The following is a 27,931-nucleotide window of genomic DNA, read 5'->3' on the forward strand; positions in this document are numbered from 1 at the left end:
CAGGGTGACATGGCACAGCCAGCTGGGATCTGCCCAGCAGCGCCCGGTACATCCCCAGGGTAAGTCTGGGACTGCTCACTCTGGATTTCCACATTGTTCTGAGGGAGAAATATGGATCTCCACCTTGTTCTGTGGGAGAAATTGCATTTCCACATTGTTATGAAGGAGAAATGTGGATTTCCACATTGTTCTGAGGGAGAAATTGCATTTCCACGTTGTTATGAAGGAGAAATGTGGATTTCCACATTGTTCTAAGGGAGAAATATGGATTTCCACGTTGTTCTGAGGGAGAAACTGCATTTCCACATTGTTCTGAAGAAGAAATACGGATTTCCACATTGTTCTGAAGGAGAAATTGCATTTCCAAACTGTTCTGAGGGAGAAATACGGATTTCCACCTTGTTCTGTGGGAGAAATGTGGATTTCCACGTTGTTATGAAGGAGAAATGTGGATTTCCACATTGTTCTGAGGGAGAAATTGCATTTCCACGTTGTTATGAAGGAGAAATAGGGATTTCCACATGTGGTGTCATTCCCAAAGTGGAGTGGGAACTCTCTCTTGATTTCTAAAGGAGGCAAAGCAAGCAGCACCGTGGGTTTTTTTAGCTAAAATTATGGTTGCCACAGTCCTCTTGGGTTAATCCTGAGCAAATACACTTTTCACACCGACTACCCTTAAAAGCTGACCAGGCTCCATCTTTATGTGTCTAAATTTGGCAGCAGGATTATACTGCATTTTGGAGAGCAACCTCCTTTCACCCAAAGTATTTTTATTTTTAATGAAACGGCCCGCAAACCTGAGGTAAATAACACAACTCTGGGAGGCACCTTTGTGCACCCTCTTCAGGACCAACCCCTTAATTTCCCCACTCTTTTCCCATTCATTTCTGATCTCAAAATAAGCTGGAATCCCACTGCTTCATTATTTTAGGCGGGTGCAATGGATGGGCTGCAATTAGTGTCAAAACCTCGTGGTACCAGAGCTCTGTTCCCACGTGCAGAGAGGCCACAAAATGTGGTTTGGGACACAAAATGTCATGTCTCAGCTCCTGAGAACTCCCAGAGTTTTCTCATTCCTCGCAGGAATGAGCAGTGCTGGGTGGTGTGCCTTGAGCTTCTCCCAGATGGGAGAAATCTGATTTAATGGTTCCTGTTGGAGGAGTGAAATTCAGTTTGAGCAGTGCTGTGCCTTGAGCTTTTCCCAGATTGGAGAAATCTGATTTAATGTTGGCTGTTGGAGGGGTGAAATTCAGTGCTGGGTGCTGTGCCTTGAGCTTTTCCCAGACTGGAGAAATCTTATTTAATGGTGCCTGTTGGAGGAGTGAAATTCAGTTTGAGCAGTGCTGTGCCTTGAGCTTTTCCCAGGTTGGACAAGTGAAATTCAGTTTGAGCAGTGCTGGGTGCTGTGCCTTGAGCTTTTCCCGGATTGGAGAAATCAGATTTAATGGTGCCTGTTGGAGGAGTGAAATTCAGTGCTGGGTGCTGTGCCTTGAGCTTTTCCCAGGTTGGAGAAACCTGATTTAATGTTGGCTGTTGGAGGAGTGAAATTCAGTGCTGGGTGCTGTGGCATGAGCTTCTCCCAGCTGGGAGAAATCTGATTTAATGTTGCCTGTTGTAGGAGTAAAATTCAGTTTGAGCAGTGCTAGCTGATTGTGGCTTGAGCTTTTCCCAGATTGGAGAAACCTGATTTAATGTTGGCTGTTGGAGGAGTGAAATTCAGTGCTGGGTGCTGTGCCTTGAGCTTTTCCCAGGCTGGAAAAGTGAAATTCAGTTTGACCAGTGCTGGGTGCTGTGCCTTGAGCTTTTCCCAGATTGGAGAAATCAGATTTAATGGTGCCTGTTGGAGGAGTGAAATTCAGTGCTGGGTGCTGTGCCTTGAGTTTTTCCCAGGTTGGAAAAGTGAAATTCAGTTTGAGCAGTGCTGGGTGCTGTGCCTTGAGCTTCTCCCAGATTGGAAAAGTGAAATTCAGTTTGAGCAGTGCTGTGCCTTGAGCTTTTCCCAGGTTGGAGAAACCTGATTTAATGTTGCCTGTTGGAGGAGTGAAATTCAGTGCTGGGTGCTGTGGCATGAGCTTCTCCCAGCTGGGAGAAATCTGATTTAATGTTGCCTGTTGTAGGAGTAAAATTCAGTTTGAGCAGTGCTAGCTGATTGTGGCTTGAGCTTTTCCCAGATTGGAGAAACCTGATTTAATGTTGGCTGTTGGAGGAGTGAAATTCAGTGCTGGGTGCTGTGCCTTGAGCTTTTCCCAGGCTGGAAAAGTGAAATTCAGTTTGAGCAGTGCTGGGTGCCTTGAGCTTTTTCCAGGCTGAAGAAACCTGACTTTGTGCTGCCTGTGGGAGGAGTGAAATTCACTTGGTAGTCAGGATTTGTGGTGTGGTCAGCCTGCTCCAGGGGCTTGGGAGTGACCTGGAATACTGGACAGTGGTGCAGGATTTTTGGACACTTTTTCAGCTCAGCTTCTTCTCCCCAGAACTTTGTGTAGGATGAACTACTTCCATGTAAAATGCCTCGAAATCTGGAATGGCAAAAAATACAAAATTCCTGCCCCTTTAGAGATGGGACCCAGGTCTGGTGGCTTTTCCCTGGAATTCAGAAAGTGGATGAGGAACAGCCAGGAGCTGCTGCTTTCTCCCCCATTGCTGGGGACAAACACAGGGGCTGAGCAGAGTTCAGAGTGATTTGATGCCTCAGCCATTTCCTCCTGAGCCTCCTGCTGTCTGCCAGCTGTCAAATTGGCCCAGGACTGGGGATCCATCCCCCAAAGTGCAGCCTGATGGATTCTTTGTGGATTTGGGAAAGCTTGAAATGCTCCAGAACCACATGGGAGTGAGTCAGTCCCGTGTCATGGCTTGGACACTCTTCTGTCTCAGGCACTCCAGCTTCAAAAGTTGATTTTGGGGGATCGTCTGTATAAATCTAGAAGCTTTGGGGGCATTCAGTTGCAAGTGGCCCTGAAAAAAATCCTGATTTTTTTAGGAAAATCCAGTTGCTGGCTGCTGCTGTGGACCTTAGGGAAGGATTAATAGACGGAGACACATGAACAGAGCCACTCCTGGAGTTCAGACTGCTGTCACTCCAATTAAGAGCTGCACATTTTTCCATCCCTTCGTGCTTTGTGGAGGGATTTTCACCTGTTTTTTCTTTAACACTCTTATGTTGAAGGCACCCCTGGCTCTCAGAACAGACTGGGAGATGAGTACTTAATAATTTAAATGAAGTAAAAGGTAGAAAATATCTTTTCACTGGGGTAAAGAAGCAGCAGGTAGAAATGACTCCTGGTTTCCCTAGGGAATGGGAATACTGGGAAGATCTGAGAGGCAAGAGGGATGAAACGGGGCCACTGGAAAGTTAAAAATGAGGATTCTTCCCAAAATCTTCCCCAAATCTGTGCAGCTGGTCCAGGCTCTGCTCCCAGATCTGCCACTGCTCTGCTCTGTGAGTTGGGGTGACTCATTTCCTTTTGTGTTCCATGGCTCCCTCCTGCTCCTGTCTGTTTAGATTCCAAATTTTTCCTGCCAGGAGCTGCCTGTGCTGTGTGGGACAGACCCAAGTGAGCTGTGACCAAGAGAGAGCCTTGCACACATCAGTGAGGGACCAGAAAACACGTTTAATGTGATTTGAGTTATTTTTAACAGCATTTAAATTGAATCAATCATCACAAGTAGTTAAAATTAATTTTTTTTAACTAAAATTATTTTTCTAGAGAAGTGATTTTTCAGATTTACCTTCATACAGTTTGGTCCTGCCAAAAATAATAAGCTTAAGAGAAAACTATCATTTACACTTGCTCTGTGGGTATCTGTGAGTTGCTGCTTTGTGTCTCTTTTTCCATCCCTGATTTATTTGATGCCCGTTGTTTTCCTATTTCTCCTTGGTCAGTTGGGTTTTTTTTTGGGGGGTAGCTTCTGTCTGGAATAAAAAAAAAAAAAAAGAAAAGAAAAATAAAGAAAAAAATCACTGCTGGTTTCCTGGGCAATTCCTCTGTTTTTGTAACTGGTTTTTATTAATGCTTTTGAGATCAGTCCCAGGAATCTGAAGCTTTCCAGCCAAAGGAGGTGTTTGAATTTTGTGCCCTCCAAAGGTGCTGGAATGCAGGGAGTTTTGAAGATGCCTTGTGGGTGCAGACAGAGCTCTGTGACCTGCTCCAAGGACAGCAGAGCTGGAAGAACACACGAACACATGGATTCATGGGAATGATCCATGCAGTTGGAAAACTCTGGATGCTGCAGTTTAACTCCTCACTTGGGCACATCCAGGTGTGTCCCAGACAACCTGCACAGCTCAGCATGCTCAGCACATCAAAACCCTCTCAGCATTTCCATCTGAATAAACTCCTGCATTCCTGGGCATGCACATTAATTAATTTCTGCTCCTTGGGTTATAGGGAAGTGGAGATTGAAGGCAGGAGGAAGTTGAGGAGCTGCCTGCAAAGGACAGCCCCAAACCCACCTGCTGTTGCTATTTCTCTGGTTTTGCTTCAACATGAAGCCTCAGGCTGCACCAGGGGAGGGTCAGGTTGGACATCAGGAGGAATTTCCCCATGGAAAAGGTTGTTAAATGTGGGAATTTAACACAGGGAGGTTTGGAGTGCCCATTTTGGAGGTGTCCCAGGAATTCTTGGAGCTATGGGCTGGGGACAAGGTGGGGATTGAGGCTGGACTCAACATTGGAGTTCTTTTCCAACCTCAGTGATTCTGTGAGGTTCTCTGAAGCACTGGGTGTTTTATTTACCTTTGAAACCGACCTGTTTTGAAGGAGAATTTGTAACAACCTGAAAGCCACCTGGGCTTTTTGTGGCCCTTTGGCTGTGATTCAGCTCAATCTTGGAGCTCTTTTCCAACCTCAGCAACACTGGGATTGAGGAGTGCTTGGGCACAGCATGGCAGTGGCTGCCAGTGGGGCATTTCTGTGAATTTCACCTGTCTTTGGCTGGTATTTAATGTTCTCTTGATATTTTTTTTAATTCACCACAGCCTAAAGGCGTCAGAGCTCTGCCTTGCTCATCCTCCAGCCCGTGTTTGCCCCAGCTGCTTTGGTGGCTGCATCTCAGGCTGCTGATTACAGTGGATTCCAGTGAAATGAAACAACAACAACAAAAAAAAAAATCTGGTGAGAGCATCACCTTGTCATTCTGGCTGTGCCCTTCAGAGAAGGCAAATCAGGGTTTTTGTGTTTGTGGCTGGGGAACAAGCAGGGTAATGCTGGGGCTGAGAGGTGCCTGGCTTGTTCCAGCCCTGCAGTAATGACAGGCTCTGCTTGGCAGCCCTGCCATTGTGGTTGGCTTTCAATTTTGTCCTTTCAGTTCACAGTTCTCACTCTAAGCTGGATTATTTCAGGCTTGCTTAAGGGGTTCGTGGCAGCTGGAAGATTTGGTTTCAAGAGAAAAGCTTTGCCACCAAGTGAAAAATGAAAATGGTGTTGATGTAAATTAACCCTGAACTGCTGTGCCTTTCTTTTGCTGTTCCCATGCAAAGTTTTTTTTTTTCCACATTTTATTTTTAATTTTATTTTATTTTTCCTTGCTGCCTTTGCCACTGCCAATTAGCTGTAGTCTTGTACTCTTTATTCCTAAGCTGTAGCATTCCCTACTACTTTTCTGTTACAGGAATTTTATCCTTTCTTCTTCCCATGAGTAGGTATTTTCTCCTTTGATCCTGGTGGAACACTCTGGGTCCTGTATTTAAAGAAGCTGTTGATGATAAGCCTGGAGTGCTGACAAATCCTGCACACAAGGCCTTGTACTGTAATTTGTGTCAACAGATCATTAATGCTGGCATTCCTTTATAATTCATGTATTTATGGCTCTGAAGATGGGGTGGAAGGGGCCACTTCCACTCCTGTTTCCCAGGGTTAGTGGCTCTCAAAAATTGCACTAAAGGATGGAGAGTTCCCCTTGGCATCAGACATTTTTTCTTGATCTGTACTTGCTCAGTTTTCCTGGCTGCTGGTCTTCAATTTGGATTTCTTGGGAAGTCTCTCAGTGCAGCCTGAAAACAAAAATGGAAAAAATGGAAGAGATGGGGAGGAGGAAACTTCCTGACATCCAACACTTCCCACAAGCCAATTACCCTCGTGACCCTGCACTTTCAACAGGGCTTTGTCCACCTGAGTCGCTGCTTTAGATCTGAATTAGGTGTGAAATGCCGATTTTCTTCTGCCACAATGAAAAAGAGGCGACTCTGGGAACAGGGGAGCCTTTCTTCTGCTGCTGACCTGATCTGCTGGCAGGTGCAGAGCCTGCAAAACCACTCCGGCTGCTGCTGGAAAGTCCCTTTTCCTTGCCTGGATGAAATTGCTTTCTCTGGTCAGGATTTGTGGTCAGCTGGAGATGAGCAGTGGGCAGCCAAGGGATGCTTGGTCTTGGGAGAATCAACCCCAATTCCCCTGGGAGTGGGGAAGGAGAAAGGCTGGGCAGCACTGCTCAGCTCAGAATGGAGAAGCTGGTTAAAAATTCAGCTCCTAGACCAGGAAAAATGTTGACACAGCTGCTCTTCCAGGATGTCTTTGGAGTAGCAAAGCCCCAGGAAGCAGGGCTGGCTGCAGACTGTGCAGGATTAGAGAGGGGACAAGGCAGATATATATATAAATATATAAAAATAATTACAGCAACCCCCTAAATGTGTCCCTTTCAACCCTCTGTGAACCCCACAGAAGCAGCTGCTCTTCCCCTGGGTGATTTTAGGAGACTTCAGCCTTGTTCAGCCTGGACTTGGCTCCTTGCAGTCAGGAAATATCCAGTCCGTGACAGCAGCAACCACAGCAATCTGCTCCCTCCCAAAAACCCTAAAGGCAAGGAGCAGGCAGTAACCTCTGCAGTGCCACAGCTGGGAGGCAGAAAAGAGGGGAAAAAAAAGTGGGAAAAAGGTCCTGTCCGTGCTTGGGAGGGACCAGGGGAAGGAGAAAATGCTGGATTTGCTGTCAGGTGGGAGCAGCTTTTTGCCTCCCAGCCAGGCATTTTCCAGGCTCCCTGATGGAGACAACAGGAAAGGCTCCAGATTCCGTGAGGTTCCATGATGTTCCATGAGGTTCCATGAGATTCCATGAGGTTCCGTGAGGTTCCGAGGTTCCATGATATTCCATGAGGTTCCATGAGATTCCATGAGGTTCCATGAGATTCCTGGCCCAGCAGCTGCTCTGGACCAGTGCCATGGTTGTTGTGACACCTGGCACAGGTCAGGGACAGGGGAACAGGAGTTTTTGCTGCCTGTAGGTGGTTTGGGATTGGAATAATGGGAATTCCTGAGGCTGGCAAAGAGAAGCTGATGGGATTCAGGTTGCAGTTGGGCTGGATTTGTTCATGTCCAGGTGATGAGGGTGGGAACGTGGAGGGAGGGGCTGTTCCTATCCCATCACCCCAAATCTCCTCACTTCACAGAAATGTCAGTTTCCAGGGAAATTTTTGTCCTTATCTGAAGATTATTTTAGGATTTTTCCTTAACCAGTTCTCTGAATCTGTCTTGGACAGTGTGGAGTTAACAGCAGGCTTTTTTTTTTTTGGTCATATTATCTAATAATAATAATAGCTTCAGTTTCTTGGAATTTGTTTGGAAGTGTCTGGTTCTGTCTGATTTGGAGACAGGATCCTGGACTGGGTGAAGTTCTGATTTGGATGCTCCCAAAGTTTCCCTTGTTGCAGTGTGTAATTATTTAAATGTTTATTTAGGAGGTTGTTATAATTATAATTCTAATACTCTCCTGTTTCCTGAAACTCTTCCCCCTCTGGGATAGAGGGAATCTATTTTCTGGTAGAGTGGAGAGACAGAGAAATATCAGAAGGAAAAATTCAAGTGTGGCAATTAAATTTATCCTCATGATCCCATGGGAAGGCTCCTGACTTTTGTTTTTAAGTTCTGTTATGGAGTCCCACAGACATTTAAGGACAGTGAGTTTTAATTCCCTTTCTTCACTTGATGATTAATTTGATTGAATTGTAAAATCCAATAAATTCAATCCACTAAATGGTGTTAACCATAAGCAACAATAACCTGACAACAGAATGTGAGAAAACAGAAAAATTGACCACATTTTAATTTTCCTATAATATATAATTTTACTTTTAATATCCTAGCAGCAGCTACTCTATTTCCTATTTTATACTCTATTTCCTGACTTTATACTCAGTGTAATTTTCCTGTAAATACCCAGCCCTTGCTTACAAATCACAGGACAGGGTAAATATTGTTTTCTAGGTTGTCTTTGGAGACTGGAGCTGGAAGTAAAACCATACGAGGAGATCAAAACCCCATTGAAGGCAGCAGAATAAATCCAGTCTGGGGGAGTGTCAGACAAAGGCAGGAACAGCTGGATCAAGTAAAGCACGAGGAAAATTGGTTCCATCCCCAGGGGGAGGGAGAAAGATTTGTTTTGTCAGCCCAGAGCTGTGTGGGACCAAGTTCAGCCGATGAAAGTTTGATGTCAGAGTGAGGGAGGGCTCAGAAGGTGCCAGAGGGAGGGGAAGGAGGAGAGGGCTCTGCAGAAAGTGAGCGAAGGGAAGGGAAGGAGGTGGGGGGCTGGAGGTGGAGTAATCCCGCAGAATCTGAGCTGCTGTCCTCAGCTCTGGGGATGTAAATTGATGAGGTCATAGTGTTTTCCAGTTACAGAAAGGAAAGTTAAAGGAAAAAAAGGTCTTCAACTTGTTTTTCAAGAGAGGCGAAAACTCCGAGGAGCCGAAGAAATGGAGCAACTTGTAAAACTCCTCCTGTGGCAGATTTTGCTTCAGCAAAGTAAGCTCTCAGCTGCTGGTGTGGTGTTAATTGTTTTTATTTCAGCTGCACAACGGGGCTGGGGCTTGGCTACAAGATTTTGAAGAGTTATCTTTGTAAGACTTTGTTCAGATTCCTAAGTTTGCTCTGTTTTCATCTGGGGAGGGGAGGGAGTCGTAGGTTTCCTCTCTGCTTTTTGGGGAGAGAATGGAAAAATGTTTGAGGTTGTAGGGGCTCTGTTCAGCATGTTTGGGCAATTTTTTTTTCCTATCAGCAAATTCAAAACCAATAAGCCTGGCTGTGAGTACAGCAAAGCTTCCAGAGTCAGATGTACAAGATTTAAGGTTATTTTTTTATGTTTGAAGAAGCAGAAACAGCTGTGGGGCTCTGTGCGTGAGGGTTCAGATGGAGGGAAAAAAGGATGTGTGGTTTTTGGGTTTCTTTTCCTCTTGTCAGCATAAAGACAGACACAGGATTCACTTTTGGGTAGCAAGGTGCGAGAAAGGAGTAGGAAGTGAGGAGCAGAATTTTTTTAGGGACTGGTGACCCCCTACTCTTCCCAGCCCTGTTAAAAGGCTGTGGCTGACACCTGAGCCCCTCAGTTCCTCAGCACTGGGGTGGAATAAGGTGAGGAGCTCTCCCTTTGGTCCCTAATTAATGCACTTTCCATGCCACCACGGCATTTTTGCAATGCCCCGAGGCAAGTTTTAGGAATTGGCTAATGATGGGACTGGTCATAGGGACAGAAGGGTTAAAGTGGCTCAGGAATCTGGGGTGTGGGGTGGCTTAAAGAGGAGGAGAGCCCACAGCTGTGTGCTCCAGAAGCACCAGCCAGTCCAGTGACTCCCAGGGAGGCTTGGCAGAGCACCCAGGGCAGGAATAGCAGGTTGGGCTGCTGCAGAGCCAGAGGTCCCACCTGAGCAGGGATGATCTCTGACAGAGCTTCAGGTGCATTTTGGATTTACCCGGATGCACTCCTGCCAGCCCTGATGTTTGAGCTCACCCAAATCAGGTTATAACTCAATAACCAGGCTGAGAAGGGAGGGAATCTGTGCTGTGAGGTAATCTGTGACCCCTCCTGCAGGGGAACCACTCCCTCAAGTGTTAATGTCTCAGGGAGGAACAGCTCCGTGTTTGGAGTGGCTCTACAAAACCATTCCGTGGGCCTGCAGCCAAGGGGAAGCTCACAAGGCAGGGGAGGCTTTCTAAAGCTCGGCTAAAATCCCAGAAAAGCTGGGGCAGATCTCTGAGGGATCCTGTCTGTGCCCCAGGTGGGGATTGGCTCCTTGTACAGACACTAGGATTTTCCTTTCTGCAGAGGCAGCACATTCCTGCTCCCTGCATGTTCCTACCTGCAGGCAGAGCAGGAATTGTTGGGGCTGGATGGGTCTTTAAGGGCTCTGACATCTTTTGGGAAGTGGGAGAGTCTTCTGCTGGGAAAGTTGTCCCAGGAAGCCTTTACAAATAAACAAACACAGAGATTGAGAGAAAATCCCAGTTCAAAGCCTGGCTTGACCATCAGTGGGCTTTGAAGGGAAATCCTGTTTTAGTGAAAAGCTGAGTCTTGCAGGCTGGGCAGGAGGTGAATGGGAGACGTTTAGGAGGAGCTGTTTTGCTCACCATATCTCTCTTCCAGGTGAGCCCAGATGTTTCTCCTGGCTACTGCTCAGTGGGTTTAAAAAACCTGGGCTCATTTATGTCACTGTCACCTCGATGCTGCTGCACCAAAAGCCATCAGGGCCTCTCAGCCCCCTAAAGAGTCAGGATGGAGCCACTGCCACTCCCCAGAGGGTTTGGGGACAGCGTGGTGGCACAGGCTGCTGCTTTTCCCATAATTGTGTAATGACCCTACAGAGCCCATTAAACCCCCTATAAACAGAGGGATTTATGGGAGAAATGAGGAATCTGGCACACACAGCTTTGGGAAAAACATGTCCTTTTCTGCTCTGGTTGTTTTTCACCCCCCCAGTAGGAAACAGGAGCTCAGAGCACCGAGCTGAGCAGCAGCTCCTGTGTTCCCAGGAGGCAGGACTCAGGGGACAATTTTCTGTCCTTGTCCTCCTCCAAGGACAGAGCCTAGAGAGCTCTGAGCATGTCACTCATCTTTCACAGCCCCAGCCTTTTGCTTCGAGTTTGCCCACAGTTTTTTTTTTTTTTTTTTTTTTTTTTTTTTTTTTGTGGCTCTTAATTATTCACATGAAAAATGGCTGGGATTCAAGAAGTAGGAGCTGGCTCTGCCTTTTACAAGGAATTAAGAAATCGTTTTCCAGGCTGCTTTCCTCTTCCTCTACTGTGGTCCCACAGAGTATCTCTGGGATCCTGCTGACTCAGCACAGAACGTGTCAGGGACAGCACAGAATTGTCTTTTGTTGGTGGTTTTTTTTTTTTTTTTTTTTTTTTTTTTTTTTTTTTTTTTTTTTTTTTTTGTGGTTACATCACCCAGAGAAGACAAAGTTATTCTCCATCCCATGGAAGTTGAAATTTTAAAATGAAAGCCACAGTTGAGTCCTGTGTTGACAGCTCTGAAGGCAGCTGAGGTTTAGAAGCTCCAAGTCCTGGAGGCCTGTGAGGACAAAGGTCAGAGCTGTCACCAGGTGCATGAAGACTCTTTGGTTTTACACTTGACTCACCAAAATCCCTGCTTCCAGCTGGTCCCAGTGCTGCAGTTCATGGATTGGCACCTTTACTGGGCTGTCCTTTATCTCTGCTCAGAAATCCCTGCTTCCAGCTGGTCCCAGTGCTGCGTCCATGGGCTGTCACCTTTACTGGGTGTCCTTTATCTCTGCTCAGAAATCCCTGCTTCCAGCTGGTCCCAGTGCTGCATCCATGGGCTGTCACCTTTACTGGGCCGTCCTTTATCTCTTGATCAGAAATCCCTGCTTCCAGCTGGTCCCAGTGCTGCATCCATGGGCTGTCACCTTTACTGGGTGTCCTTTATCTCTGCTCAGAAATCCCTGCTTCCAGCTGGTCCCAGTGCTGCATCCATGGGCTGTCACCTTTACTGGGTGTCCTTTATCTCTGCTCAGAAATCCCTGCTTCCAGCTGGTCCCAGTGCTGCATCCATGGGCTGTCACCTTTACTGGGCTGTCCTTTATCTCTGCTCAGAAATCCCTGCTTCCAGCTGGTCCCAGTGCTGCATCCATGGGCTGTCACCTTTACTGGGTGTCCTTTATCTCTGCTCAGAAATCCCTGCTTCCAGCTGGTCCCAGTGCTGCATCCATGGGCTGTCACCTTTACTGGGCTGTCCTTTATCTCTGCTCAGAAATCCCTGCTTCCAGCTGGTCCCAGTGCTGCATCCATGGGCTGTCACCTTTACTGGGCCGTCCTTTATCTCTTGATCAGAAATCCCTGCTTCCAGCTGGTCCCAGTGCTGCATCCATGGGCTGTCACCTTTACTGGGTGTCCTTTATCTCTGCTCAGAAATCCCTGCTTCCAGCTGGTCCCAGTGCTGCATCCATGGGCTGTCACCTTTACTGGGTGTCCTTTATCTCTTGATCAGAAATCCCTGCTTCCAGCTGGTCCCAGTGCTGCATCCATGGGCTGTCACCTTTACTGGGCTGTCCTTTATCTCTTGATCAGAAATCCCTGCTTCCAGCTGGTCCCAGTGCTGCATCCATGGGCTGTCACCTTTACTGGGTGTCCTTTATCTCTGCTCAGAAGCTGCTGTGCCATAAAATCCCCTTGAAAAGCAGGGTTTGGTTGCTCCTCTTGTCTCACACAGCAGGGTCCCACAGCAGAGGGACTGTTAGAACCCCAGATCCTGGGAATTTTAGACTTTCTGTGTTGAAAGGCACAAACCCTCAAGAGAACACTGCATTTGACCTGAAACCATAGAGAAAACTTCCAAAATTGAATAGTAGAACTGAAATTATAGGTGTGTAGTTTGATTAGAAATGTGTAATATCGCATAATAGAAAACTTAGAGATTAAAGTTTTAGAATATTGTAACATATATATAAAACAAGATAAAAGTTTCAGAACAGTAACTAGTCCTTCTTCACCTTCTTCATAAATTTAGAGACTAGATAATTTAATGAATAATTTAATAGGTAATTTAGATAATTTTATAATTAGAAAAGTCCACATTACAAGACATGAGTGATTAGTCATTGAATTAAAAGGGAAAATAATTTAGGTGTCATTTCTTAATTAAATAGTTTTTCCTTAAAAACCTAATAAAAATAGATACAGAACCATTTTGTAACTTATTAGTGAAATACTACAAAACTCACAACTTGTAAAACTATAATATAGGCACTGAAAAGAGAAAAGGGCTCATGAATCCTTCCACTGCTGCTCTCTGCTCAGGTTATTGAGGGTCAGTTGTTCAAAATTCCATTTTCTCCAGGCGTGCAGGGGATCAGAGACATCCCAGATTCCTCAGATTTCTGAGTGATCTCATTTCCAGCTCTGTCAAGTAAGTTTGAGCCTTACCCATGAGCTGATGGATGTGTGCAGATTTCCAGCATGGCTGGGGAATCAGAACAATCAGTTCTTCCTTCTTTGCCTGCTGGAGTTCCTGTGCTTTTTGTGAAGAGTTATCCCTTTTTCCCCCCTTCTAGAATTTTGCTGCTTGGCTGCAATGTCACTTTTAAAAAAATTATTTTATATTTGCACCATTCTGTCAAACGGTGGATGATATCCTAGGGCAGGTTCAGAGCCAAAGTTTCTGCCCAGACTCTGTGTGTGCACACACAAAGTGAGAAAGCCTTTCTCTCCCACCTCTCTGGGCTGAGCTCCAATATTTAAGCTCACCTCATCTAGGCTGGCTTTGGGGTGCTCAGTGGCAACACAGCTTTGTGTGGCAACAGCCAGCAAGTCACAAATCCAGTCTATAAAATGCAAAATATAAAATCCACAGGCTCTCCCTTGGTCCTAACAGCAGCAGCATCTCCTGCTCACTGAGGGGCAACACCTTGGAATGACTTTTTGAGGAAGCAACAGCATTCCTGCCCCGTTCCTGGCTGAAGTTTTAGGAGTGGAGGGGAAAAGAACCCACAAGCCATCAACTTTTCTTGTCTAAAAGCTGTTCCATCCCAGCCAGGCCCCTTTTTCACAGAGGGTTGTGTTTGGAAGTGCTGCCCAGGCTCCAGCAGCTCGGGAAGGGAAGGGACATCCTTGCCTTGACAGGTGGAAGGTGCAGGGCTCCAAAAAGGTGCAGAGGCAGGTGCTGGTGTGAGCTCAGAGCTTTGCATGGCTGAGCTTTTGTCACCCGTTGGATTTCCAGTGCTGCATTCCTAATTCTGCTTGGTAAATCCGACGCTGCTCCGTGTTTTTCCCATTAGCTCGCCAGAGGAAAGGAGAGCAGTAAATGCCTTCATTCCTCTGCCTGAGCCAGCAGAGGATGTTTCTGTCCCACCAAATCAATTTGTTGTTCGTGCAGGGCTTGGAAGCAGCCTCAGACACCATTCCCCAGCTCCCAAATCGCTGTTCATGTCAGACATTGTCCCCTGGCCCTGGGGCAAACCACACCCGTTCAGCCACAAGGACATGGCCTGGACACAGTGACACCTCACCTGGTGGCCTGTCACAAGTGACATCGATTTTTCCTGGCTGATTTGGTGCTGTGGAAGGGATTTTTTTATCATTCTTTTGTTTTTCTAAGCCAAATCTAGGTCCTGGCCTGCAGAGACAAGGGCTGCAGCTGATACATTTTGCAGCCTATCAGGAGAGACAATCAAATGATGGAATTATGATGTCTCTTTCTTATATACAGAGAGCCCAGACCTTGTCTAAGATTTGGGTTTTCTCTTTGTGATGCTGAGATTTTAAACGTAAGGAAAAAAACCTCCTATTTGAAGTGCCTTTGAGCTGGCAGTTCAACAGAGAGTGCTGCTCATTTTTTGTTCTCTGCTGTCCCTGCCCAGTGCTTTGTGACTGAAAAAGGGGAGGAAACCAAGTTAATTCTCAGCATTTGGGGGTGTGCTAAAATACCCCCAGTCTGGAGCTGAATTTAAAATTCATAAATTCCAGGGCTTAAAAAAAAAAAAATACAGTCTTTGTCTGGAGGACTTTGTGCCTCTGACATTAGCAGGACAAAACCTCCAATGATTTTGGTGGAACCCACTTGGATTTGGCTGGGTGGAGAGATGAATGGTGGTGTTGTTTTGGGAATCTGTGTTGGGAATCAAAATCCTGATGCCAGGAGACCTTCTAGACCCCTCCCACAGAAGGAGCAGGAGGGACTGGACCAGAGAAATGCAGAATCAAAGGAATTGGTTCATCTCTGGCAAAGTTCTTCCTGTGTGGATCTGAGTCATGTGAGTTGGAGAGAGCTGATGCATCCAGAGCATCACAATTAACTGTGCAGACCAAGTGTGTGGCTGGAGTGGGAAAAGGTTACAAACATCCAGATATAAACATCAGCATTAACAGGGCAGGGGGGGATAGATGGAGCAATAACAGAGGTGGCTGCTGACTTGGAGTGTATTTGCAGCTTTTTTATCCTTTTGCTGTCAGTAACACTCTTTATTTTCTGCTTTGACAGGTTCTGTGTGCTCATATTCAGGTGAGTGGCATCTCTGTAAATCTGCCAGGTTTTGTGATCATGAGGAGGAGTGAGAGGGACCCTGATTCCATGGCATGCACAGGGGCTTTCATTCCTAACTTCATGGATTGTGCATCCCATGCACTGGTGTCTCTAAACCTAGATTAAACTGGGGGTCAGGATTAGGAAGGGTGGGTAGGACAGCTCGAGTGTAGAGTCCTGATAACAGACATGAATGAAATCTGTGTGTTAGAATTTTATTTATTAGGGAAAGGTTCTTCCCCCTGAGGGAGGCACTGACCAGGCTCCCCAGGGAATGGTCCCAGCCCCAAGAGCTCCAGAAGCATTTGGATACCACTCTCAGGGATGCACAGGATGGGGTTTTTGGGGTGTCTGTGCAGAGATAAGGTTGGATCAGTGATTCCTGGGTCCCTTCCAGCTCAGGATTCTTTTGATTCTCCATGGCATTGCCCCATGCTGGTCTTGAAACCAGAATCAAAAGCCTGCAGAGATTCCAGCCCCTCCTTCACACACCATTAACTCCATAAACCGACAACTCTTTTCTTTGCTGTTTGCTCCTGGTTTTCCAGTCCCAGCTGATGCCTCCAACCCCACCAGCGTGGTGGTGACTGTGCTGAGCAGGCTGCCCTGGGAATGGTCCCAGCCCCAAGAGCTCCAGGATACCACTCTCAGGGATGCACAGGATGGGGTTTTTGGGGTGTCTGTGCAGAGATAAGGTTGGATCAGTGATTCCTGGGTCCCTTCCAGCTCAGGATTCTTTATTCTCTATGACAGTGCCCCATGCTGGTCTGGAAACCAGAATCAAAAGCCTGCAGAGATTCCAGCCCCTCCTTCACACACCATTAACTCCATAACCCTACAACTCTTTTCTTTGCTGTTTGCTCCTGGTTTTCCAGTCCCAGCTGACGCCTCCAACCCCACCAGCGTGGTGGTGACTGTGCTGAGCAGGCTGCCCTGGGAATGGTCCCAGCCCCAAGAGCTCCAGGATACCACTCTCAGGGATGCACAGGATGGGGTTTTTGGGGTGTCTGTGCAGAGATAAGGTTGGATCAGTGATTCCTGGGTCCCTTCCAGCTCAGGATTCTTTATTCTCCATGGCATTGCCCCATGCTGGTCTTGAAACCAGAATCAAAAGCCTGCAGAGATTCCAGCCCCTCCTTCACACACCATTAACTCCATAACCCTACAACTCTTTTCTTTGCTGTTTGCTCCTGGTTTTCCAGTCCCAGCTGATGCCTCCAACCCCACCAGCGTGGTGGTGTCTGTGCTGAACGTCAGTGCTGTTCTGGGCTCCCAGGCCGTGCTGCCCTGCAAGAGCCACCGCATGGTGTGGACCCAGGACCGCCTCAACGACCGGCAGCGCGTGGTGCACTGGGACCTGCTCAGCTCCTACTACGGGGACAGCAGGATGGAGAGGCTCTGTGACATGTACTCAGCTGGGGACCAACGTGTCTACAGCTCCAACAACCAGGGCAGGATCCTCATGCCTGAGAATGCCTTTGCAGATGGGAATTTCTCGCTGGTGATCAAAGGTGTGGAGATTTTTTCCCCCTGAGGGCCGATGGGGTTTGGGGGTTTTGGTGGAAATGGGTGTTTCACAGCATGTTTTTGGTAAATGGATTTATGGTTTAGTTGAGGTGTTAGGGCATGGGTTGGACTGGATGATCTCTAAGGTTTCTTCCAACCCAGTCATTCTGTGAATTCTGTGAATACCAGGTTAAGAAGTTGAATTCTCAGGAGGAATTTTAAGGTTTGGAAGAGGCTTCTCAGGGAGGTGGGGGAGTCCCCATTCCTGGTCTGGGAGCAATTTTAGGTGTGCCCGGCTGTCCTTGACACTTGGAATTCAGGATTCCAGGGTCTGGGAGCAATCTCAGTGCACTGGTGGCACTCAGTGCTCACCATGGTTACCTCCAGGTCTAACCCAGAAAACCTGCACAGCTCAGCATGTTCAGCAGACCAAAACCCTCTCAGCATTCCCTCTTACCAAATACCTGCATACCTGGACTGTTGCATTAATTCATTTCTGCTCCTTGGGCACTTAGGGAGGTAGAGCTTTCAGCTGGAGATTCAAGGCAGGAAGAAGTTGAGGAATTGCCCCCAAACCCATGCACTGCTCCTGGGCAGCCCTCTGGTTTTGCTTCAAAGTGAAGCTTCAGGCTGCCCCAGGGGAGGTTGAGGCTGGATAAAGAAGGATTTTTTTCCCTGGAAAGGGTTGTTAAACATGGGAATTGCTGCTTAGGGAGGTGGTGGAGTCCCCACCCCATGAGGTGGGACTGGACATGGCACTCAGACCTCTGGGCTGGGGACAAGGTGAGGATTGAGATTGGACTCAATATTGGAGTTCTTTTCCAACCTCAGTGATTCTGTGAGGTTCTCTGAAGCACTGGGTGTTTTATTTGCCTTTGAAACCGACCTGTTTTGAAGGAGAATTTGTAACAACCTGAAAGCCACCTGGGCTTTTTGTGGCCCTTTGGTTGTGATTCAGTTCCTGGACTACAAACACTCCATGGTCATTGTTCCTGTGCCTGCTCTCAGCTAAACCTAAACCAGCTTCCTCTTTCCACCTGTTCATAGAAATACACAAATTGCTGCTCACAAGAGCAAATCAACGGAACAAATTCTTTCATTAGGTGGCCAAATCATTGCATGAGATGATTTGTCTCTGCTTAACCCACCCTGGTGATAAGGTCAGCTTAGATCAAAGTTGTTTACATCCAGAGAAGGATTTGGGAAACTGCAAATGACACAAATAATCATTGCCTCAGTATAAAACACTGCATTCCTCTCTCTTCCCTGCTCTACAGGTGTTGCAGAGAGTGATGCAGGCACATACTCCTGTAATCTTCACCATCACTACTGCCACTTGTATGAAACTGTGAAAATCCAGCTGGTCGTCGCCAAGAGAGGTGGGTGTGGTGACACCTCCAGGCTCTGCAGGAGGCTTGGGAAGCAGCAGGAAATCCTGGTGCTCTCTGTGCTGTTTGCTGCCTGCTTGCCTGAGTTTCAGAGGGTTTATTTTTAAACCTCTCATCTTCCTTGGCCAAACAGTGCCTGGAGCCTGCTCAGCTCAGTGTTTGCTCTTGGTCATTACCAAGCTGTCCCTGCTGCAGCAGCAGCACAGCCCTGGTGACAGTCCCCCCCGGTGACAATCCCCCCCTGGTGACAATCCACACCCTCCGCTCAGCCACAAGGACCTGCCTGTGCTCAGCCACAAGGACCTGCCTGTGCTCTGGCTGCTAAGCTTGCCTTGGGCAGCCTGTACTTAAAAACCCACCACACCTTAAGCCCAGCTCTAAAATCATGCTGTTGGCAGCTGCAGGGAGTCCCACCCATGCACGCAGGCACCCATTAAAAATCCATTTAAGCCTCTGGATAACACCAGTGGAGCTGCTGGGGTGGAAGTGCATCTCCTCTGCTGCTCTCACAGTGCAAGAAAAATACCCTGAGAGCCCCAATCTGCTCCTCTGTGCTCTGGCTTCTTCTGTTATTCCTTTTCAAGAGCCAAACACAGAGCGGTGCTGCTTCAGCTCCTCCAGTAATTAGGGCCTTTGTGGGTAGGAAAGCATTTCCTGTTCAGAGGATTGGGATGAAGATCCTCGTTCCATTCTTAGCTTCTGCAGGGAATTTGCTTCCTGCTTTCTGAAGCAGGAGATTAACTCTGAGTTAGAAGGAGGAGAAAGTGGCCTTGCTTCATGAAATGGCCAAGGATGTTAGAGGATAGTTTTGTTTTGTTTTTTTTTTTAACTAACTGCTGAAACAAGTGTGAAAAAGCCAGGGTTGTTCATGTTCATGCATGTTCAAGCTGTGCCATGTGGCACTTGTAAGATTTTGGGAGGAGGTGTGTTACAGGATTCCAATCTCATGGAGTTTTAGGATTCCAAGAGAGCAATCTCAGGTGTCTCTGGGTGTCCTTGACACCTGGAATTCAGGATTCCAGGCTCTGGGATCAAACTCAGGTGTCTCTGGCTGTCCTTGACGCTTGGTGTTGAGTGAGAATTTGGCATCAACCGTGTCCACAAGAGCGCGGTGTGCGACAGCGAATTGGCCTAAAATTTTGCCGATTTTGGCCAAGGACAGGAAACCTGGGTGATGTCTCAGGTTTTAGCTTTTCTATTTTTCACATTCTCTGCTACTTTAGTGTGTGGCTCTGGGCTTCATATCAGGGGATGCTGAGCTCTCTGCACAGAGCAGGGAGACAAAACAATTCCTTCTCCAGCTGGGCACCAAGGACAAATGATCCAAACCTCAGGCCCAAGAGCACAAACAACGTGGGCTGGAGAGAGGAAAACAAGCAGGATGGGACTGCATGGGCTGGAGCTGGAATGGGACAATGAACTCCAAGATGCAAATGGAGCAGAACTGATCATTTTGTGACCAATCATCCATTTTTTGGGACCATTTGGGTTCATCTTTTGGGTGCAGCCCTGGCTGGGCTCTTGTGCTGCCCAAGGTGGATCCATGAGGAGATCCTTTAATAAATCCCTGATTTATTCTTTAGCTCTGTCCAGCCTCTCTCCTAGGGCAGCCTTCCCAAGGCATCACAGGAAGGAAACTTAAGTTGATTATCTGGGAAAAACAGGACGGGTGGGACAAAACTGGTGGAGAAAACCCATCCCAAGGTTGTGTTCCCCAGCAGGCGAGGAGGCCAGCGAGTACTGGGACGGCGAGAAGCCGGTGCTGGTGGCCCCGGAGGGCAGCACGGTGACGCTGCCGTGCGTCAACCGCCAGCACATCTGGACGGAGCGGCACAGCGAGGAGGAGCAGCAGGTGGTGCACTGGGACCGGCAGCCCCCGGGCGTGCCCCAGGACCGCGCTGACCGCCTGGTGGACCTGTACGCGTCCGGCGAGCGCCGCTCCTACGGGCCCCTGTTCCTGCGGCAGAAGATGAACGTCACCCGCGGTGCCTTCGCCCTCGGTGACTTCTCGCTGCGCATCTCCCACCTGGAGAGCGCCGACGAGGGCACCTACTCGTGCCACCTGCACCACCACTACTGCGGGCTGCACGAGCGCCGCATCTACCACGTGGCCGTGATGGAGCCAGAGAGGGAGAGGAAGGTGGTGAACCTCACCACGCACAGCGTGGTCCCTGCTGCAGGTGAGCGGTCCCTGCTGCAGGTGAGCGGTCCCTGCTGTCCTTATAGAGATGGACACCGTTGCAGTCATCGCATTAATTTAAAGGAATGCGACCACAATCAGGCTAAGAATGATTTATTGCTCAGGTTTGTGGCAGCAGCTCTCTGGTCACACAACTTCCCCAGGCATCGTGCTGGGAGAAGTCTGTGAGAAGACCAGAAAAAAGAATGAGAAACAATTCTTAGCTTAGCTTGCTGCACCTGCTGTTGTGAACTTGTGGAATGTGTTGTGGAGAGTTGTTTACCAGAGGGTGGTTTCTTAACTAGCCAGTGGTGATGGTGTTTAACTAAAGGACCAATCAATTCCACCTGTGGCAAACTAGGGTATAAAAAAGAGCAGTGGGTTTCTCAGTGAAGACTGGTGGTTGATCAGCCTGCTGTAATACACGGAGTCTGTGCCAGTTATTGCCTGGCTGGGGACCCATTGCTGTGACACAGGTAAACATCAGTCTCAGGCCGTGAGATTTTCAAGAGCAAGCAGTCAGCCATGGCTCAGAGGGCTGACTTCATTCAGGTTCTTCATTACGTGGCAGTATAGAGCTTTCTAACCCAGTGTTGCCACAGGATTTATTTTGCTTTTCTGACCTATCACCTTTGCTTACTGCCCCAGGGCAGTTCTGCACTGCTTGCAGGTCCTGAGGCAAACAAGCTGGGTTTGGTTTCTAGTTTTGTACAGCTCCCTCTCCCTTTTTATTGTCTCTCTTTCCTCCGTGCCTTTACGGAGGTGTGGGCAGGGGCTTGATGGAGCCCTACCTTTGCTGTCACAACTCTTCCCACCAGAGTTTCTCTCCCCTTTGCATAGTTGTTTAGGCTGTGCAAGGTGCCAGACCATGCAGAATTAACCACCAGGAATTTTCCTCCACCCTTCAGCTTTTCTTTCTTTTTTTGTTTTTAATTTTTTTTGTGTGTGTGTGTGTATGCCATGAACCACTTTTCATATTTTCCACTGCACTGAGCTATCATCTGTTAGCCTGTCCAAACTCAAAACCATCACACTTCGTTCAGGCAGAAAAAGAAAACAAAAATCCCAAGTTTAATATTTTTTGAAGTCTTTTGGGTATAGTTCTTTATTAACACTTTAAAATATTCATTGTGTTTTAATATTTATTGGCTGTTTAATACAGAATTTTGATTTGCTTCATACATTTTTAAATAGGTTTATTCTCCTGTAGAAATTGGCTTTCTCAAGTCATAGAGACCTAAACTTTTTCACTGGGGCTAAGGCTGGTGTCCAGAAAATCCAGGCAGTGCTGAGGAGAGGTGGCTGGAGACCAGGACATCCAAATATCAGAGTTCCTGCACACAGCCCTTGAGCCTTGTCCACAGATGGAAACCAGATCTTGTTTCCAGAGTAGTTCACCCAGAAATTTATTCAGGATGCTGTCCTGAGTAGTTCCCTACCTGCTCAGGAAGGAGGTGGAATCTCTGAGTGATTGAACCTGGCTGTGCTGGAGGAATGTCCCTTCCTGGCAGAAGCCACTTCCTCTGTCCAAACCAGCAGCTTTGGGACTTGGTGCCCTGCAGGCAGTGACCCCTCACCACTCACAAAAATGTGCTGAGTCCATGGGAATGTGAGAGCAGTGGAGGTTTCCAGAGGTTCCCTTTTCCAGCCCTGCCTGGGTGCAGCAGGGGAGGCTGAGGCATTGCCCCATTCCAGGAAAAACTGCCTGGAATTCTTCTGGGGAGCACAGCATGGACAGGGAGACAACAAAAGCAAGCCAAGGAGCTTTTTTCAGGCAGCAGCTTCAGCTCCTGGCCTTGCTCCAAGCCCCATTCCCAGACAGGAAAGTTCATCCTGTTTGGAACAGAGGCAGGGGCTCAGAGCTGCTCTCAGGCTCAGCAGTGTAAATGTGGTGCATGTCTACTAAAAGAGCATTTTTACTCAGGGTTTGCTCTGCACCAGGGGCTGAAGAATCTGTTGTGCCTCATGATTAGTGCTAAAATATTGGCAACCCTTTGCCAGGTTTGGGGAGAGCTCTCCACTTTTTCCAGCAGAATAATTTGGTCTTCAATTGACACTTTGGGAATATCATGTTAAGGCACTTCTTGAACTTAAGGTTTCCCCTTCACCATTAGGATTTATTTTATTTTAATCATATCCTGGTTAAAATATCCTGGGAGTGAATTTGGGACAGGTGGATGTGAGATGTGCTGAGAGATCAGATCTTGGTTCATCACCCCAGCTTAAATTCTGGTGTAGGGTGAGGAGGAGCCTGTGTGACCTCGTGATCCTGCTCTGGGCACTGACACTGGGACTGAGCTGTCACTCTGTGCCTCAGTTTCCCCAGTTATCAAATGGGACATATCCCATTGCCCAGAGTTATTAAATCTCTGTTTCCACTGTCTCTTGCTGCAGTGACCTCCTCAGTGTTGCCTAAAGTTTAAACCCAGCTCTTAACCCACTTCTGTGGGAAAGCAAAAAGCCAGGAATAGAATTCCTCTGCTGTGGCACCATCTCATTATGGCAGCAAGGAGCCAGGGATGGGACAAGGCAGAGCTGTCACATGTGCTGTTTGCAGCTTTGCAAGTGGGTTTCTTGCTTTGAATTGATATTTTTTAGCTTGGCAGGGTGGACATCCCATGTTTTTTTCCAGCTCTGTATCCAGGGAGCACAAGGCATCTGGAAATCCCAGTAAAAAGCAGAGTGCTGCTGGAGTGGAGCACTGGGCCACCAGAACAGAGCACGTTGCTCAAGCCTTTAGATTTTCTAGGACTGCTGTTGGCATTAGCAAACCATCATCTCTGGTTTCAGAGTGTTTATTTCACTCCACTCTTGCCTGATTTGATTTGATTTTCGCTGGGTTGGTGTTTTTTAAGCACTGGAAACAACCTGCCCAAAAAAACTGGAAGCAGTCGCTGTGCCAGCACTGCCAGAAGTGTCAGGGCACAGCTGCTGAAGGCTGCTGTGGCTTTTGAGGTATTTCCCCCACTTTTCCCCTTTTTCCCTCTGGGTTATTAGCAGGGGGAACTCCCAAGGGAATGGGAGGTGAGGGCTCCACCCTGTTCTTGCCTGGTGCTCTGTGAAAATTCCCTGTAGGGGGTGAAGGTGTCATTTCAGCTCTGTTTTGAAGGAAAAAGCCCTCTCCCAGCAGAGTCCTGTGGGATTCCATCCATGCCTGGGCTGGCTTTGTCCATTCCTCTGACTGTTGCAAGCAGAGAAGTCACTTCCTCTTTACATGTGTAAAACATTGACCTATTTATTAGAAATCTACAAAAAAAAAGTTCCATGTAAAAGTTTGGAGCTCCTCTTCCCTCTTGCTGTGGAACAAAAATCCTGCTGCACCCTCAAAAGGAATGGAATCTTGGCTTCCCTCTGTTTTTGGAGGGGGGGTTTTATTTATTTTATTGATTTTATTTCATTTCAAAGGAAGCTCTTTTTTTGGCATTGAAAATTCTTCCCACTCCATAAATTATAACCCTTGGCAAGGAGGGGCTGCTGTCTGGAGCCAGAGCAGTGTGGAGTTTGTGTTGACAGGGACCCAGAGGGGGATGTGGGACCCTCTGGAAGATTTGGGGCTGGCTTTGCTCTGGAATTCCCCCCTGCAAGAACATTCTGATGGGCAGGGATCACTGATCCCAGGGAAGGGATCCTGTTAAACCCTGGGAATTCTGATCTGGTGAAGAGCACAGCATCTCCCTCCTGCCAGAGGTGCAGGGTGGTGTAAACCAGGCACGGATTAGTTCTTGCAATTCAGAATTTCTCCCTGAGCCTTCCCACCTGGGATCCCCTTTCCAGTGATGCCCTGTTCTCCTTCCCTCAGATCCGAACGTGGTCAGGGGCCACAATGTCATCAATGTCATCATCCCCGAGAGCAGGATGCACTTTTTCCAGCAGCTGGGCTACATCCTGGCCACTCTGCTGCTCTTCCTCGTGCTCCTCATCATCGTGGTGCTCGTCACCCGCAGGCGCCGGCAGAGAGGTGAGTGCAGGGAAAACCTGTTCTGCAAAGAATTCCTGCAAGGAGCAGTGCTGCAGGCAGGGATCCCCTCCTGGAGAACCAGGAGCCTGCCCACTGGGGAGGATTTGCAGGGCTGGTGTGGTGTAAAGATGTCCAGACTTTGATTTTATGGAATTGTTGGGGTTGGAAAAGACCTCCAGGATCACCAAGTCCAGGCTTTGGCTCAACCCCACTCACGATTTCCTCAGTAGAAGGGAGAAGATCCCTTCAGAAGTGGGATTTATCCCTTGGGAGCTCAGCTGTCCAGGTCCTGGCCAGTGGGGAGGATTTACCTTGATTTTATGGAATTGTTGGGGTTGGAAAAGACCCCCAGAGTCACCAAGTGCAGGCTTTGGCTCAACCCCACTCCAGATTTGCTGAGTGGAAGGGAGAAGGAAAGCCCTTCACAGGTGGGATTTATCAGGTGTCCAGGTCCCTGCTGTGCTGGGTGACTCTGTGGGATCCCAGAAAGGGACACTGGGGTCTCTGGGTGACACCCACAGCGCTGGTTTTGGGTGCCACACAAAAAGCCAACACCAGGAATGGGTCTGGAGTGGCTCTGACTGCTCATTCTGCTTTTTCCTCCTGGTTAGGTTATGAATACAACGTGAAGAAATATGGAGAGTAAGTAGAATAAATTTTAATATAATTAATAATATTGATTAGGTTTAGAATGCATTAAAATGAAATCATGGCCCCCCCCTCCTCAGCTAAGAGCCTAAACCAGCTCAAAATCTGGTTAGGAGGAGGAAGTGGAAGGAGAAAATGGTTTGTGGGGCTGATTTGGCAACTGAATTTCCTCTTGCTGCTCTTTGGGAACTGATTCAGGGATGAAGTTTCTGTGAGATGTCCTTGGGAGCTGGTGGGAAAGGAATAATGCACAGATCTGCTGTGAGATGGGGCCAAGATCATGGAGCTGGGCTCCTCCAGACCTTATTCTATAGGATTAAAGTGGAAAATAAAAGGAAATTCCAGGATTGGCTGCCCATTGTTCTAAGATGTGGACCAACAGGTGGGAAAAAAATTTAAAAATAAATTCTCTAAAGAATTAGAAAAGCTAATGGGGAAAAGTGTGAAAGGAGCCAGTTGTTAAAAGATGGGACAATACCCTTTTCCACCATTATTCCCTTTTCAGGAAGGATGTGAATCTCAAAGAATTTACAGTGGACACGACAGATCTGACCTCACACAAAAGTGAAGACATCAGGCTGGGTAGGTATCCCTGGCCACCAAACCAGGCCAGAATCCTTGTAAATCTGAAATTTCTAATGGCACTTGGATATTCTGAAGTGACTTAACCTATTCTTTAACCTCTGGAAGTGGGTGTGAACTTTATTTGACCAAAATTGGGTAGGGAGGAGTCCTGAGTTAAGTTGAGTTCATTGTCTCCAACTTCTGTTGAAGTTACTTTGGTTTCTTTCTGATTTTTCACTGAACATTTGGGCCTTCTGTCAAGATCTGTGTTAGCAATTAGGGCAGATAAACAGAGAATGAGAGGAAGAAAATTTGCAACAGAGGCCATAAGATAAAAAAGAGAAAATACAAATCACCCTGGAAGTTGTGGTAAAATGAAAGCCACTGGGAAGAGGGGAAGGAAGCTCCTCCCACACTGTGAAAATGGTTTTTTTGGGGATTTATAGGATGGATCTGGGGAATTTCCAACATTCCTGAAGGTAAATGCTGCTCCTTGCTGGGGTTTGAAGGTGCAGCCTTGAGTTTATTGTGTCAGTAATTGATCAGGGCTTGGTTCTTGCTGGGATTTGGAGTGAATCCATTTCACAAAACTGCTGCTCTTGTCTGCACCACCCTGAGGTTCCTGAAGCCTTGTCGTGATGCCAAGTTCACCCCAGCTGCAACTTGCTTGATAAGCCAGGAAATAATTGTCCCTTTGATTTTTTTATTTGCATCCCCAGTAAAGCTTCAATCTTTAAAAGAACAAGCTGACAATCCTTAGGTCCCAAGAATTGCTGTAAAGGCCCCAGCAAACAAAAAATTGGAAGCAAAGAAAGGAATTGCAGAGGGTGGGTTGCAAAAATCCTTCTCTGTGTGTCCCAGGAGAGCAAAATCTCTGGATAATTGCATCAGTCACCTCCAGGTGAGCTTTGAGGAGACAGTCCAGAGCTGGAAGGATTTGTGGTGCCTGTGAGGAGCAGGGAGCTGAAGTTTGCACAGCTGATTAATGCCAGGGGCTAAAATGAAGTCAGAGCTGTTTTCCTGCTGAGTAACTCCACAAATAATTCCTAGAAATCAGAGGTGCCAGACCTAGAGCACAGCAAGGAAGGACTGATCACCTCTGTCTTGCTCATAAAACTTTTGTTTTCTTGAATTCTGCTCCTCCCTTGCACAGATTACAAAAACAACATCCTGAAGGAGAAAGCTGAGCAAGCCAGAAGCTTCCCAGCAAAGAACATTGATTTAGACAAAGGTAATCATGACTTTCTTCCCCTTAATTGGTGGCTGTAGGGACCTTCTGATGGGAACAGTCCATCAGTGAGTGACCAAGCCACAGCCAAAGAGGAATGAGAAACCTCATGGCAAAAGCAGGAATGAGAAGCCAGCTCCTTTCCCATACTTTCATCATGGAGCCACAAGCTGCAAGCAGTGATTAGGCTTTTAAAAACTCTGGGCATGGCACAAATTGGAATTTTTCTTGATTGAAAAAGAAAGCCTGGCAGGGCTGGAACAGTGCCTGCTCTGCTTTGACCTCCGAGGGAGGGAGGTGGAGCCCAAAAATGTCCTGGCGTGGTGTTTGGGCAGAAAACACTGTGCAGAAGGAGAGTGTTTGGAGTGGAATTAATTTATGGGTAATGGGCAGTTACTTCATCCAAGGAAAGCAAACAGCTCTCCCTCCCTGGGGGCTGAATCTCCTCTGGCTGAGCCAGGATTAATCCCCAGGGTTGTGCCTCTGTTTGTAGGACAGCCCTGGTGTCAAGCAGGGCTTGTGATCAGCTCTGAGATTCCATGACTCATTCCAGGGGCATTAGGATTTAATAAATGGGGCTGAAATGACACCAAGCAGGGGATGGAGAGCCCAGGAGCCGTCTCTGATGGAATTCTCCTGGCATTTTCTCCTGCAGGGTGGATCTGGGCAATAATTTAGCCCCAGTCTGTCTCACTGGGAGTGGGGGGGGCTTTTTGCTATCAGGGTTGTGGGTGACTGAAAATACTCACCCTAGAAATAAATCCGTATTTTTGTGCTTCTTTCAATGGTTTGAAATCTCCCTCCAGGTGCTGACCTCCCCCCCTTTTCCATTTGCTTTCAGATTTCAGGAAGGAATATTGTAAATGAAGACACTGCCAAGCTGCTGGCTGGACCAGAAGCTTCCATCCAAGATAGATAACGTGGAAGAGAGATGGCTTTTCTTAATTCCATCTCCCTCCAGTTCCCACAGAACTTTTCCCACATCCACTTTTTTGTCCCCCACACAAGGGTGCAAATGCTTAATGCGAGAGTTAAACTGTCTTGTGTGCATTCATGGGGTTGGGTTGCCTTTCCTTCCTCTGTTCTCCCAATCCTCCCTTCCCCTTTTCTTTCTTGACAATTATTGTTGGATTTTATGCATCAATGATTTTTATGAGCTGAATCAGCAGAGGTTTTGCTGCTTTGATGTTATTGCTTTAAATAAAGCCACCTGCATCACTATTCCTGA

At 47.4% G+C, this 27,931-nt stretch overlaps 1 protein-coding gene across 4 annotated transcripts; it reads left to right on the forward strand.

Annotated features, from left to right (window-relative positions):
* MXRA8 (matrix remodeling associated 8) lies at positions 1-27,924 on the forward strand. Of its 4 annotated transcripts, none has more exons than XM_068212762.1 (12): positions 7-59; positions 8,191-8,311; positions 8,586-8,724; positions 15,191-15,211; positions 16,435-16,743; positions 18,016-18,117; positions 19,845-20,306; positions 24,105-24,263; positions 24,875-24,905; positions 25,417-25,493; positions 26,629-26,706; positions 27,545-27,924. In XM_068212762.1, exons 1-12 carry the CDS (start codon positions 10-12, stop codon positions 27,568-27,570), a joined length of 1,575 nt encoding a protein of 524 aa, XP_068068863.1. In that variant the 5' UTR covers positions 7-9; the 3' UTR covers positions 27,571-27,924. The 4 variants fall into 4 exon arrangements, with proteins under 4 accessions (XP_068068866.1, XP_068068863.1, XP_068068864.1 ...); XM_068212763.1 differs by having other exon boundaries at positions 19,848-20,306; XM_068212765.1 differs by having other exon boundaries at positions 1-59; positions 8,191-8,724.
* The last annotated feature ends 7 nt before the right edge of the window (positions 27,925-27,931 follow it).

The sequence above is a fragment of the Anomalospiza imberbis genome, chromosome 23, assembly GCF_031753505.1.
Source record: "Anomalospiza imberbis isolate Cuckoo-Finch-1a 21T00152 chromosome 23, ASM3175350v1, whole genome shotgun sequence".
Classification (NCBI taxonomy): Eukaryota; Metazoa; Chordata; class Aves; order Passeriformes; family Viduidae; genus Anomalospiza; species Anomalospiza imberbis.

Excerpts from the sequence above, each read along its gene's own strand:
- MXRA8 (XM_068212762.1), top strand. The coding sequence starts at position 10 with ATGGCACAGCCAGCTGGGATCTGCCCAGCAGCGCCCGGTACATCCCCA. Across the intron at positions 15,212-16,434 it reads TTCTGTGTGCTCATATTCAG|TCCCAGCTGATGCCTCCAAC; the intron begins GTGAGTGGCATC and ends CTGGTTTTCCAG. Across the intron at positions 18,118-19,844 it reads GCTGGTCGTCGCCAAGAGAG|CAGGCGAGGAGGCCAGCGAG; the intron begins GTGGGTGTGGTG and ends TGTGTTCCCCAG.